Source organism: Falco biarmicus, chromosome 2 (genome assembly GCF_023638135.1).
Source record: "Falco biarmicus isolate bFalBia1 chromosome 2, bFalBia1.pri, whole genome shotgun sequence".
NCBI classification, from domain to species: domain Eukaryota; kingdom Metazoa; phylum Chordata; class Aves; order Falconiformes; family Falconidae; genus Falco; species Falco biarmicus.
Window position 1 is genome coordinate 70,230,639 of NC_079289.1, and position 14,176 is coordinate 70,244,814.

General features: G+C 43.3%; 1 protein-coding gene across 1 annotated transcript in view; it reads left to right on the forward strand.

Annotated features, from left to right (window-relative positions):
- The window catches only part of LOC130144861 (AF4/FMR2 family member 3-like), a 43,967-nt gene that overhangs the window by 6,200 nt on the left and 23,591 nt on the right, over positions 1-14,176 (forward strand). Inside the window, exons 2-5 of the mRNA XM_056329087.1 lie at positions 1,826-2,875; positions 5,407-5,531; positions 8,896-9,097; positions 11,618-11,745. Of these exons, the coding sequence (XP_056185062.1) occupies positions 1,826-2,875; positions 5,407-5,531; positions 8,896-9,097; positions 11,618-11,745 (1,505 nt within the window). The remainder of the gene's footprint in view (positions 1-1,825; positions 2,876-5,406; positions 5,532-8,895; positions 9,098-11,617; positions 11,746-14,176) is intronic.

A 14,176-nucleotide genomic window follows, 5' to 3' on the forward strand; every position in this document is an offset into this window, starting at 1 on the left:
CTCTAAAGTACCACATTGCCAAGTTATGACACTGTAGCAGTTAATCACTGATTTCTGATGGTTTACTGTGATCCGTTGAAAGCCGTATTTTGTGAACCACTGTTTTTAAGAATTACAAGGTACATAAACAGAATGGAATGTAACAGGGAAGCTGGAAGTTTTTTTGAACTTTTACACTGCCCTCATTCTGACCTATACTTATGGGCAGAGGTATATTTTTCCCCATATGCTTCTGATGTATGTCCTTTTCTTAAATACACCTGAACGGTGGAAGGACTTCCATGTATAGTGAGCCTTTTATTAAATACCCAGTACATTCGGTATGTACACAATGAATGGCACTAAACAAATCTGTCTGTATTTTCAGCAGTAATAAAAAAAAAAAATGTTGTGTATTTCAGGTAAAGAGTTAAGAGCTGTAAAAATACATCTTCATCGAGAGAAACACTGCCCATCCATTTTCAAGATTTACAGCTCAGGAAAGAAATTCCTCATGTAAGATATCAGGGAGTATGAGTAAGAAAAAATAAACTTAAAACAATCCAGCAAACTTCCAATAGGTATCGGCTAGCTTGATAATTAGTAATTTAGATACTTGCAAGAAGAAGTGTTTGTATCATACAAATTCCAATGTCTAACTTTGTTTATTTTAGGAGCCTTTGTCCCATGTAGAGTGAACACAACCCCCAGTGTGTAATTCTGGAGACACCTTTGGCTATGCAGGAAACCTCTGTTGTCCTCAGACACCTACTTTAAATAAGGATTTAAGAGACTCTTTGAAGTTAGAGACTGTGGATATTCTCTCTTGAGCAAACACCCTTCCAGAGCATTGATGGTCTTCATGTTAGACTCATGACACACTTTTTGATTATGCATATACAGTAGCCTAGTGGATCAAATTTTGGTTCCAGTTAAGGAATTTAGGACACCTTTCACATTAGATGCTGTGGGGTTAGGTTATGGCTGGCCATCTACTCCATCATTTATTTCTTTTGGGGTTTTTTGCCTTTCCTCTTCATTTTGTTACATTCAAATTACTGATTGCAAGAAGCACTAAAAAACACTTGCACATTGTTCTGAAATAACATTGTCTGAGCTGTGTTTACATTTGAAATCCTGATTATCCCACTTCTTCACTGTCCAAACACTATTATGTTTTAGATGCTTTCTTATAACTTTATTGTTACACAGAAAAACTAACAGCCACACAATACTCACAAAATGAGCACTTGACAATACCACGGCACAAATGTTTGTGGGATCTCACAGGATTATAACATCAATACCAGACAGATTACATGAGCCACCTAGTTAGGCCTCCAGCTCCCCGCTACATGCCTCTTTGTATGCTTTTTTAATGCTTTTTGTATTTATTGCGATGGCACAAGACACAAGATATGTAGCCCTAGCTTTCCTATTAGCTACCCTCCCTTAGACTCAGCCCTATCCCTGCCTCATTTTCCTCCCTTCCTATCACCATTATATTTTCTTTTGTTTAGAAACTTGGGAGCATTTCCCAGCTAAAGCCATTGCCAGTAGCGCTGTGTGAATCATCCTCAGAAATGATGAAACATGGAAGCCATTCCTCCTTCCCAAACTCATTCTGAAACCAAAAATAATCCCTGCTTGCATGGCATGTCACCTGTGTTCCATCCCATCGCCCAGGGCCAGTGCCAGGGGCTTGCCGCAGTTAGGGGCAGCTCTAACCAGAGGAAAATCTCTGCGGTACCAGGAGGGACCCAGCATTCTGGTGTCCCTGAGGGAGCCCTGGGTGAGGGCAGTACGGTCTCAGCACTAAGATTGTTGCCATCTGTTTCCCTTTCAGCCTGAGCCACCCTCATCCAACAAGTGGCAGCTGGACAAGTGGTTGAATAAAGTCACCCCGCACAAAGCACCCATCCTGACCCACCATGATGGCCCGGCGCTGGAGGCTCATCCCTACTATGGCCGTGTGAAGGCAGAGCGGCAGGAAAGCGAGAAGACCCTGGCCACCGGCCCAGCCGAGCACCGCAGTGGGGAGAGCCGCGTTGCCACCGCCGCCACCACCGTCGGGGACGGACCACGGCCCAGGACCGCCAACAAAGCACCAGGCAGCAAGGGCAGCCGGCAAAAGTCACCCCCCGCCGCCGACGGCGGGCCTCCAAGGCGGGCGGCAGGGAAGAAAGTGCCGCGGCGGGCCGAGAGGGCCTCTGCCGGGGACAGCGCCCACTGCCCCAGCACAGAGGAGCCCCCTGGGAGCCACAGCTTTCCAGAAGGCACTGCTGGCGAGGCACCAAGGGCCCGGCCCGGCGGCAGCAGCAGTGGCAGCGGTGGCTGCAGAGCAGGACATCGCCGGGAGCCCCGCTCAGCCACAGCCGGCGAGAAGCGTCGGGCCCGGGGGCCGAGCAAAACGGCACCCAAATCAAAAGAGTTCATCGAGACTGAGTCTTCGTCCTCATCATCCTCCTCCGACTCGGGCTCTGAGTCCGAGCGGGAGGAGCGCCCGCTGCCAAAGGTGCCGGCGGTGGCCGGGTCCGAGCCGCGTGCCAAGGATGCGGGGACTGGCACCGCCAACAAACCCCACGGCGGCTGCAGTGCCTTTGGCTCCATTAATGCCAGGACTAGTAGTGAAATAGCAAAGGAGCTGGAGGAACAGTTTTACACCCTAGTTCCTTTCGGTAGGAATGAGCTCCTGTCTCCTCTGAAAGACAGTGATGAGGTAAAATCGCTGTGGGTCAACATTGACTTGGCTCTTTTGTCCAGGATTCCAGAGCGTTTGCCCGAAGAGCCGCTGGCCATGAGCGCCGGAGCAAACCAAGCGGCCAGCCTCCCGCAGGGTAGTAGTGCTGACCCCCCAGCAGAGAAGGGTTTACCGAAATCTAGAAGGAAACGCAAGGTGAGCTTTGGGGGGACTGATCGGGGTGGGTACAGGGGCCTCCAGCAAGTGGGAGGCAAGCACCACTTGCACCCTCATCCAGTGCTCAATGGCTGTGTCTTCTCCAGGCTGGCACTTCAGAGCTGGGATTTGTCCCTACTCACCATGTAGGAATTGGCCAAGCCCCAGGGAGATGCCATCCCAGGAGGTGATGAAACAGGTTGTGAGGGATCACAGCCCCTTGGAGACAGCATTTGCTGCTGGCACACAACTTTCCATGCCTTAGTGAAGGCACTGCCTTTTTAGTAGGATAGTTTTCTCTTCTGAGGATTCTTTCATTTGGAGCATTTGGAGGTGATGCTTAAGCTGGCAAAAGGACGACTACCAGCTATCTTGTCACAGTCTGCACAGTATCACTGCATGTGTAGAAAAAGAAGAGGCAGAATGGTTTTTTTGCCTGAGATTGTTGACAAAAGGCAAGCCCTTCAGTCCCAGCAGGGAGGCCAGGTTTTGTGCGTGATGTGTTCACAGAGACCTGCAACCTGCCTTCCTCTGCAACCTGCCTCTCTCACACTCTTGTGGCTCCCTTTTACCTCAGGGCTCTCAGACAGGTGTAGAAGTGCTAGTGTAGTCCATTAGCTGCCCCCTCCCCAGCAGCACTGTCACAGCAGCCAGGTGGGCACTGCCCTCTAGTCACATGCACCCCTCTGCCCTGCCTCTCCCACACACTTTCTGAGCCACCAGTGGTGCCGAGGAGAAATCCCCCTACACCCCATGGCCATAGATGTCCACCGAGGATGCTTTCTTTTTGTACCTATCTGACCCCAAAAGTCACTCCAAACTGGAATCGCCATCTACCCAACTTCTGGACAGTTTTACCTTGCAGTCATCGGTCGCCCTCAGAGCTACTGTATGTGTGCAGATTGATCTGTATACTTTTGAGGACTGTTTTCTAAAGCAGTCTTTCCCTTTTTTTTATCTTTTTTTTTTTTTCAGATTCTTTTTTAATATCTGGAAGGTGGCAACCCTGTTCTGGTCACTGGTGGAGCCATAACAGAGAGCTCTGATAAACTCTGAGATATGTTTGTCTGCATTTTCTTTAGGAAGTAGTGTGGAAGTAACTGCACAGTACAAAATGATGGGCAGCAGGTCAAGAAATAGTGGCAGAAGCAAAATATATATGTTTTTAGGCCACAGGAGATGCCAATGTGACAGTGCCAGGCTGCGCACCCAGAAGGAAACAGGAGGAAACAACAGAAGAGCAAAATAAACAGCCATCCTAGAAATGCTTAATCCCACTTCCTGTGGCACATTATCTTTTATTCTTCTGTCTTAAAGCACTGCTGTTGCTGGTGGTTTTAGTGATATAACAAATACAAGGCATTCCTGGAGTACCATATTGCCCCTCAGCCTGGAATAAGACCCTCAATGGGATAGCTACTATGCAAGCTCACAATACATGATCCCCCTTCCCAAAAGACACTATGAATAAGACTAATAAGAATGAATTATCGGGCATAACAGCAAAATTTGAAAGTGGTCATTATCACTTGCACCTCTGTCGTGATCGCAAGAAGATGGACAAGTAGAGACAGAGGACGGTGGTTGAGCACTGAGGTGTGAGATCTTCACTCCTGTGGAGTGTAAGCTACAATGTTAACCCAATAGCAGCAGCCGCAGTGGCAATGGATAACACAGAATATGTTGTTGCCATGCAGCGAGGCAGTAAATCCAGCAGAATCAACAGATCACAAGTAAAACTCAGCCAGCACTGGAAACTGAAGAAGCATTAGAAGTGGGAAAGGATGTGGACTTTGCAGGAGGTTGGAAAAGCAGAGCCTTTGGGAGCCGATGATAGAACCTAAGGAACATAACATGAGATTAAATACTGGTTGGAAACATTGGCTACGTTCACACTAGTAGGCCAGATAGGGCCAGGCTGCAGTCCCAAGAAGTGGCACAGTCACCTGCTTTAACTGTTAACATGCTTGCTAATGCGGGTTTGGTCAGCACCAACTTCTGTTCTTCCAGACAGTGTCTGGCCCTCACTCAGGACCAGACTAAGGTCCCTTCCCAAAAGGCAATCCGAATGTAGCATATACCCCGGGTTGAAGGAGGAGCAAGATGAGTGCATGGGTGTGAGCTGTGCGATGCCCGTTGGCCTCAGGACCAGTTGCTGATCTGTTGTATTTACTAGCATAAGCATAGTCACCAAACAGAGCAAGAGAGGCAAAAGAGGTATGAGGCTGAGGACTAGACAAGAGAAAAGTCACAGGAAATGGGCAAAGAGGGCAATATAAAGAAAGAATATCCCAAAGTGCAAGTGCGGAAGTGGTGGAAACAATTCAATTTTTATATTCTACTCCTTTGTTTACACCCTGCCTCTTTAGTTTATTTTTGTTTTAGGGCATGGACCAGTCATCTCTGATCTGTGTTACGCATATGCTCAAAGAAAGTGTCATCGTTAATACCAAATGCCAGAAAATGCCAAGTAGTTTTGGATCTGTAGTAAATCCACAACCTAGCATATTATTATTTTTCTCTACATTCAGTGTGAGAATGAGGAAGAGTGCAGAGACATCAAGAAGACTCACTTAGAGCGAGAGAGTTCTTCACGATTAGCTGCCTCTGCTCAAAGCATCACAGCAGCAAATCACTGCAATATGAACGAAAATAGGTAAGCATTTTCCTTCTTATTTACCACTGAGTCATACAACTAGCTGCAGTTTAATGCTGTGTGTTATTTTTCCTTTAATAGAATTTATTTTTTAATTAACACATTTTATGTTGAAAAACTGCCCACTGCATTCTCCTTTCTTCTGGTTTAATGAACAAGTTAGCAGCTGCTGACACATTCATATACTTGCATTTTTGTCCTATGGCATAAAGAATTTGTGAGTTCAAGTCTGAGGCTCATGGAATAAGTAATTATAGTTAGACCAGTGCGATTGTCCAAGACATATTCCCAAACATTGTGTTGTAGGTACCAATTCGCATAGGCAGCCATCTTCTAGCCTTTTCTTTCTTTACAGTGTTATGAGTTTCAAACTTAAAGTTTGGCTGTATAAATACAATTATCTATAAACTCTATGGACAAGATTGAAAAAAATATTCATAATAATGCCTGCAATACTCAGTTCCAGAATATATTTGAGATCCAATATTTTTGAGATGACAAGCAATCTATTCTGTGTAATTAATAAGTATTTTAGGACAAAGAACTCAGACTTTAAAAACAATATAATTTTCAAAGTATGCGGGGCATGAAACAAATGTTGAGTATTTCACATTTGCTGGCATGGCTTATGCACACAGACCCCTATCAATGTCAGATCAATCACAGAGACTTTCTGGAGGCTTCCAGCAGTCAAACTTTGACACACATCTCTTCAGAGTTCAGACGCATGCTGCTTAGTACATGCTGGTCATCAGTATTTAAAAAAAATATCATTTTCTGTTAGTATCAGGGTATCTCTTGGGGTAAAACTGCTAAAATTAGAAAATATTTGTATTTATTCTAGCGGTCTTTTCTATTGTACACATCACTGATGAGTTTGAGCAATTCTTGTCATTAATGCTGGAAAAAATCATGGAGAAAACGAATATATATAGTGCTTATTCAAAAGTATGCATTCAATTTCTTTGTCCTGACATGTCACATATGTTTCATAAAGTGAAAACAATACACAGAACAGTTTGTTTTATTGTGGGTGATTGCATGCAGGCATGCCATTCCCGTTACCACAGTGTCATATGTTTTACATCGCATTCATTTTCAGAGAATAGCATGGCTGTCATAGCTTGCTGTGTCACAGGGTTAATTCTGTTCTTCCTGGAAGCACAACAATAATTTGTGTTTTACTTGACATTAAATTCAGTACTCCTGGTAGCAACTGTACAATAAAGAAACAAAGAAGAAGGTCTTAAATGTGTATTTGCCTCCTAATTCTTCTCTAGTTTGCCCTGCTTCCCAGATGTGTCTGTGGTTTATGCTACTATGGTAGGACATGTTATCGAATGCTAATATTCTCACAGCTAAGGATGGGCTACTGAGGCTGTAGCTAAACCAGCGGTCAGATATCAGGACCTCCTGTTCATCTTGCAATCAGTAGCTGCTGATGCTGGCACAGCCCCCCTCTAGTTATGCCATTGTAGCTGCCTGTGAGGGTCTTCTGTAAATTCACGCAAGAAACTTGTCTGAAACCTGAAACCAGAACTCTTTCTTTTCCTTTTTTTTTCTTTTTTTTTTTTTGGATCGAGTTATTATTATTCAGCTCCCAGCAGAGCCACACAGACAGTTTTGTCAGCACAGCCGAGGGCTGGTAGCAACGAGAGGAGCAAAAATACATTCAGACATGAGCATTTTCTATTGTGTAATTACAGTCTGAGGTGCAGACTAAGCAAGGCCCTGTTTGACAAGAAAGGCTGCAGCGTCAGGCAGAGATAACCCAAATATCTTGCACCTACGCCGAATGCCACAATCTGCCCGGTCCAAGCGGATGACAGCTCACTGCAGGTTGTTCTGCGTGGGTTCTCAGTGTAAAGAGACTGTGCTGGGTCCGACACAATGTGCCAAAGGCCGTGTAGAAAGTCTACAGCACAACTAGAAATTGCAGCTACTCCTCAGAAGCTCTGGGTCAAAGTTTAGAGGCTTGAGTACACTTCCAAAGAGCTCTGGCTTCTCTTGGATGCTTTAAGCCTGCACTTTGACAGTGATGTATAAACGTGACTACCCAAGGCATGGGTTTATGTTTGAAAAGAGGAAACGAAATTACAGCATCAGCCTGCACATTCAAAATAGTGCTAAAGATCTCATTTTTCTTAGGGGGAGAAGAAGGGCACAGTTGTCCTTGATTCTTGCTTTCGTAAACAGCATTGGTCATTAAAGCGAAACAGTTCACTTCGTGTTTTAAAGGTACTACACTGTGGGAAACAGCAAAGGTTCTGAATTACGTTTCATGGCTTCTTTCACAGCTAGTTTTTAAAGACTTGCCAGATAAATGGACAAATGTATGATAAGAGCACATTTAATTAGCTCTGTTCCCTGAAATTATGTGCAAAAATAAAGTATAGTTTGCACCATATTCTTTTTTGTGATTCCATTAAGTGTATACTGTCTGATACAGTAACTATAAAGAAGTGAGAATTGTCTATAAAAAGTAATAGGCTGAATAAAGGGGAATGTGACAGGGCAAGGTATTGTGTTAAAACAGTCTGTCTGACCTTAATCACAGTTTTAGTCTTAATGCAAACTGTCTCCTTAAAAAAACTTTTATTTTGTATGTGTTGCTTTAAGATTTTCAGCTAAATGTTTTCTTCAAATTAGTGCATCTGAAGTTTATTTCTGGGCATATTTTTACAGTCTGTCTGACTTCTCTTCATCCAAACCTTCTCCCAAATAAATGAAAGCTGAAAATACTCTCAGTGTTACAGCTTTCTTCTTTAGAAGATGAAGCAGCTCATATTTCTCTGTGTGTAGCTACTGTTCGCCTATGTTTCCTTTTGTCTGCACTACCAGCCTATCTTTCTTTGTCTTCAAAATCTGTATTAGATTAGTATAAACAGTGCTACCAAAGGCTGGACATTGAGCGCAAAGGCAAGCTAGTCATCTTTAAACACATTTCCTGTTTTAGTTCACATATGGTTTTATTGCCATGGCTTATAAATTGTCACCTCTAATGGTGAAATAGGGCTCCATAACCTGAACTTACACTTACACAGAGCCTAATCTTCGTCTCCGGCTATCCCTTAAGAAATGGTGAGCAAGTGGCCATTTATCTCTGGGGTTTTTTTTTTCAAGTACTCTGATACAGACTTTATATTAACTCCAGAATTACAATTTGCCTTGAAGGGAAAGAGAAGAAACATGATACAAATTTGTAAATGAACTCTTGGTCCCAATACTGTAAGCTTGTTTCCAGATACCAATAGACTTCATCTTGCCAGCAGGTTTTAAATTCAAAGTTTTGGTAATATATAAAACATTTACCTTTCTCAAAGCCAGCTTTGTGACACTCCATTACTGTAATTTCCATTTCCAGCTTGGCAATACCAATAAATAAAAATGAGAAAATGCTTCGGTCACCCATCTCTCCTCTCTCTGATGCATCAAAACACAAATACTCCAACGATGATTTAACTTCCTCTAGCAGACCTAACGGCAGCAGTCTATTACCTTCCATCTCCTCCACCAAAAAACATAAGGGTGAAATCCAGTCACAGCCACATTCCGGAGACTTCAATGTAAGTTTATGCTCTTGTTCACAATATAAAACCTAGGTGTATATTTTTCACTTTGTATTGCAGTCTGTGATAGTTTTGCAGAATGTTATGCAAAAAAAAATATTGGAATAATGTTGTACTGTAAGTTCAGTATTTCTGGTCTGGAGTGTAGCAAGGCACAGAAGAAAGGAAGGAGGGCAAGCTGTAAAACGAGCAAATAACAAAGGCCACATAAGCAAAAGGTAAAAGCTAATGGCCCAAAATGAATGGCTTTAGGCCTCCAGAGTATTACTTGGTCGTGATGCCAGTCCCCTGCGTCCAAAAGTGCGGTGCATAAGGCATCTATTGTATAAGGCCTCTACTCAGCCACTGCCTAACCATGAATGTGCCTGCAGGCAAGTTCTTCTACATGTCTTAAACCAGCTTTCTCAGGCACTCCTACTTTATCTTGACACCGGTGAACAGCTTAGCGCCAGCCCCACAACCCAGCTCCATCAGAGCTCAGGTATTCAGATACTTATCAGAGAGCCTTGCTCACACGAAATGTGCCCACATCACTTTTCCAGATAAAGCCATATTACTACACTATGTGGTAGCTGCCACCTTCAGCGCACAGAGAGACAGGAGTAGGTGCTGTCCCCGTTTATGCATCAGTTCTGTGGTTAGGATGCTGGAGTAAAGAGCCTGTTAGCTCTTCTGAGGGAATTCACGTCTTTCACCTCCCCTACCCTCCAGCCTACAGGATACTGCTGGTAGAAGATCAAGAGCAGAATATTGCCATGTCCTCCTCTTGAAGCTGTTCTGCTTTGTGTGAAATACCTAGAAGCAATTTGGGTACCATCATATTGGTGTTCACTGATGGAGCATGTAGTCAAGCTGTTAGGGCACTGCTGCTGCTAGAAAGCCCCATGCCTCTCTACTTGCTACACAAGGCATTTATATATTTTATCCTGTATCTATTTGTTGTATTTGTTATTTGATACATAAGAAGCTTCAAAAGCCCAAATATTAGTGCCTAAGTAACTTGCAGGAAAACAAACTACCTGAGCTGTAGCAGTGGTCTCTTCCTACCACTTTTCCTGTGGGCATAACTGGCCCCACAGTAGATGTTAAGTATATATGTATATACTTAAATATACTTAAATATAAATATAAATACTTTTTTTGAGAGTGGAAGGGGAAGTAGTAACTATAAACTTAATTTTGGACACTTTTTAAAAAACAAGTTACAAATTGTGTGTTTCAAGAATATCTCACAGTTGTTTTTGGTAAACTGAAATAAAATTAATTACATTAAAATATTCCAATAAAAAGGCATTTTAACATACCATAGTCATTAATCTACTTTTCATGGATTAAATGTAAATTTTTAAACATTTTAACTCCTAAAATATAAGCTTAGAGGTTTATAACCCATTCAGAATTATAATGATATGGCTCTTCACTGGGTATCTTGAAAACAATTTAAATTCCTTCACACGCAAATGTGCTGGAAATCAAAAGTAAAAGGTGATTGCTTTATGACCCACACCCTTAGCAAATGTGTTTCACTGAGATTTTCTGCATAGCCTAGCGATGTACCATTTGGTCAACATTTTAACAACCTTTGCAATAAAATTCTTATGTATCTAGTTATTCATCTGAAACCTTTAGCCTGCTGAACTGATCTGGATGTGCATATAGAAGATGAGAGCTCATGAACTATAAATGTTAGTTAGCTTTGGTTTATCCCGTCTTATCCCATCTAGCACCTAACTGGCACGCCGAAGTAGTCCTTCGATGGTCTGTCAGACACCTCAAGCCAGAGAGTGGCTTTTATCCGTTTGACCTTTTTGTCCATCCTGACGAAGACAGAACAGTCTTTTCTGTCAGTGGTTATCAAACAAAACCAACCTGGGGCCCTCTGCTTTGCACCAGTGCATAGTTGCCCACACAGCAGGTCACTTGGTAGAATGAAGGGCTCATGAGGCTGCCTGAAGAACAGGGCTGCAGCGGAGGGAATGCATGAGACCCTGCCAAAAGGCATGTGCGCCCACTGTGGCACAGAGCAGTGATCTTTCAAGCTGATCAGAGACCCAGAGCAGAAACCTGGACCTTGGGCTACAAATTCATACCACGCAGGCACATCAGCAGTGCAGCGCGAAACAAGTCAAACAAGTGAGCCTTGCTCTCCTGAGGCAAAGTGCAATGCTAGTTTGAAAGCTGAAGATAAGAGATATAACTTCTAAATGACCACAACAGACCTATTCTTTAATAATTTCACTTACTGTGTTTCAGGGTGTTTTGATAGTTACTAACAGTTCAGCTCAATTTCTTCTGTAAATCATTGAAACTTGAGCCCTTTACAAAGTGCTCTGAGCAGTCAGTATCTCTGAATTTGTGGCTACCAGTGACAGGACAGTTGTACATACTCCCTGCTGAAATAGTAGGAAAACTAACTGCCAATTTACAACACAATGCAAAGACACTCTATTGTTTATTAATTGATTTTTTGAAGTTAGTAGCCATTCCTCAATGTCTTCTCTGCTGTTTGTTGTCTAGAAAGCAATTCACGTCAATTCAGAAAATGTTCTTCTCTGCAATAAGCCACAGTCCCAAACAGAGCCTTGGTCACCTCTGTCCAGCACGCCCAGGGACTGCAGAAGGACAAAGCTTATCTTTGATGATATGTAAGTACAGATGATTTTAAAATAAAGAAAACAATGCTATTTTCCACATTTAAAGAGAGAAAAATACAATTTATCCAACAGGAACAGAGACATGTCCAGAGGTATTCTAGTAATACTGTACATTGAGAAATGAATGAGACATAGTATATAAACTCTAATTTTTCATCATAAATTAAGCCTTTTAACATACAATTATTTAGGTTGGGAAAGTCTTTTGAGATCATCAAGGCCAACCATTAACCCAGCACTGCAAAGCCCACCACTAAACCATGTCCCTAAGCATCACATGCATGCATTTTTCAAGACCTCCAGGGACCGTGATTACACCACCTCCCTGGGCAGCCTGTTCCAATGCTCGTCCACCTTTTCAGTGAAGAAATTTTTCTTAATATCCAATCTAAACCACCCATGCGTAACTTGAGGCTGTTTCCTCTTGCCCTGTCTCTTCTTACCTGGGAGAAGAGACCGACCCCCACTTGCCCACAGCCTCCTCTCAGGCAGCTGTAGGGAGCAACTCATCATGGAGCAGCGAGGGCTGGCTGTTCCCTGAAGGCTGGGGAGCCAGGAGCCCAGGGGCAGAATGCAGCTGGCAGGGCCAGGGCTGTGCCAGCCAGGGGTCCAGTCCCACAGCGCTCAAGCAAGGTGAGCAGGGCAGGCCCACGAGTGGAGGCAGGTTCAATCGAGAGCCCAGATCCTCAGGCAAGTCTGTGGTGATGAGGCAGGTCCAAGGTCAGGCCAGGAATTCAGGTCAGGATCAGGTCCATGAGGGTCAGACAGAGCCCAGGGACTGCCAGGCATGCACAGTGACAAGGCAGGTCTGAGGTCCCACCAGGACAACAGTCCCCAGGTCACGATCCATATCAATGGGGGCCATGGCCAGGCAGAAGCACAGCTGTGAAAGGGCTGGAGACACGTACACTTACAATGAGTTGGGCAGGGAGTGAAAGCCCAGACCTGAGCTTAAATGGATTTCTTTAGGCCGTGGGCAGAGGGAGGAGGCCCCACATGGGGCAGGTCAGGGCCATTAAGGCTTTATCAGTATCCTCGAGGCTCTGGCATTAATTATGCACACATCAGGCTATTAATAGATACAGAACAATAGCAAGACAGGGTGAGAGGGACACCCTTCTTGCACACCCTTTGGAGCAAGGCGGGAGGACCTATGGTTGCTACTGCTGCTCAGAAAAAGGTAACACAGAGGCAGGGCGAGTAGGAAGCAGCACTGGTTAGCATGAGTACCTGGAGGGATACGTGGCCCTCCCCACCTCCACTACATCCTTCAAACATCCCCTGCTCTCCTCCTCTCAAAATAATTTAAGCTTGGAATTGCCTTTCTGTACTTTTTCGTAAATTAAAATTGCTGCTTTGTTTCCCAAGGTCATTTAGGATATGGCATTATTTAGATAGGGTATAAAGGTGAAACTGAAAGTTGAAATCCTAGTATCTAGAAAATCCATATTCTTTTTGAATGGTAATGTTCTGGCCTGAAAATAGTGGGTTTTTTCTGTCTAGCGTAGAAGTTCTGTTCAAGGTATGCCTCAGACTGCCTGGAGCTCTGTAAGCTGTGTGACCTTGACACACCTTTCATACTTCCAGACTCACCCACAACATCTCTAACTCTTTTATACCAAAGAAAACCCTAGGACAACAGCCTTATTTCCTCAGGAACTGCTTTCTACCTTTACTGGGATTTTATAATAATAGTAATAGCAACAATAATAATAATAATGTTTCCTCACACTACCTGGTCTGAGGGACAACTAGGGGGACAGCAGCTTCCTAGAAATAGTAGGTTTCCTACTATAAGGTATAAATAATTCCCATAGACTTTAAAAGGATGTAACTGTTTTGTACGTCAAGCAAAGAAGGCTGGTGAGATTAATTTCTGTGTGTATTCATGGAAGTCATAAGGAGATATAAGTTGAATAAATGTAATCAATTTTTCTACCCCTTTTGGAGAAAACTCTCCCCTCTGTATACAGTCTTATTTTCCCTCTTTTCCCACCTCTCTCTCTGTTTTTAACTCTTCTAGGACATTAATTCAACGATCTCCACTGAGGAAATTTGAAACTGTTTAGAAGTACTACCTAACTCTTCATATCTCTTAAAATACTTTATCATCTATAATTTACTTGCAACTGTTCAATTTTTCTGCTGTTTAAACATGTACATAGAAGGCAGAAAGGTATCAGTGTGCCTGATAAAAGTCAAAATGGTAGGGCATGCTCATCTGTTTGGATTAGAAAAAAAACACAATCAGAAACAGCTGCAACAGAACTATTATATCTTCATCTGATTTGCCCTCAAGATGCTGACAAAAAACAGGGGGACTGGTTTGTTTCGTTTTTCCCCTAGAATACTGTCATAGGAAAACTGCTTTTTTCACCATCTCTATCATCTAAGAGGCTTTTATCACTTGCTTTCTCCATTA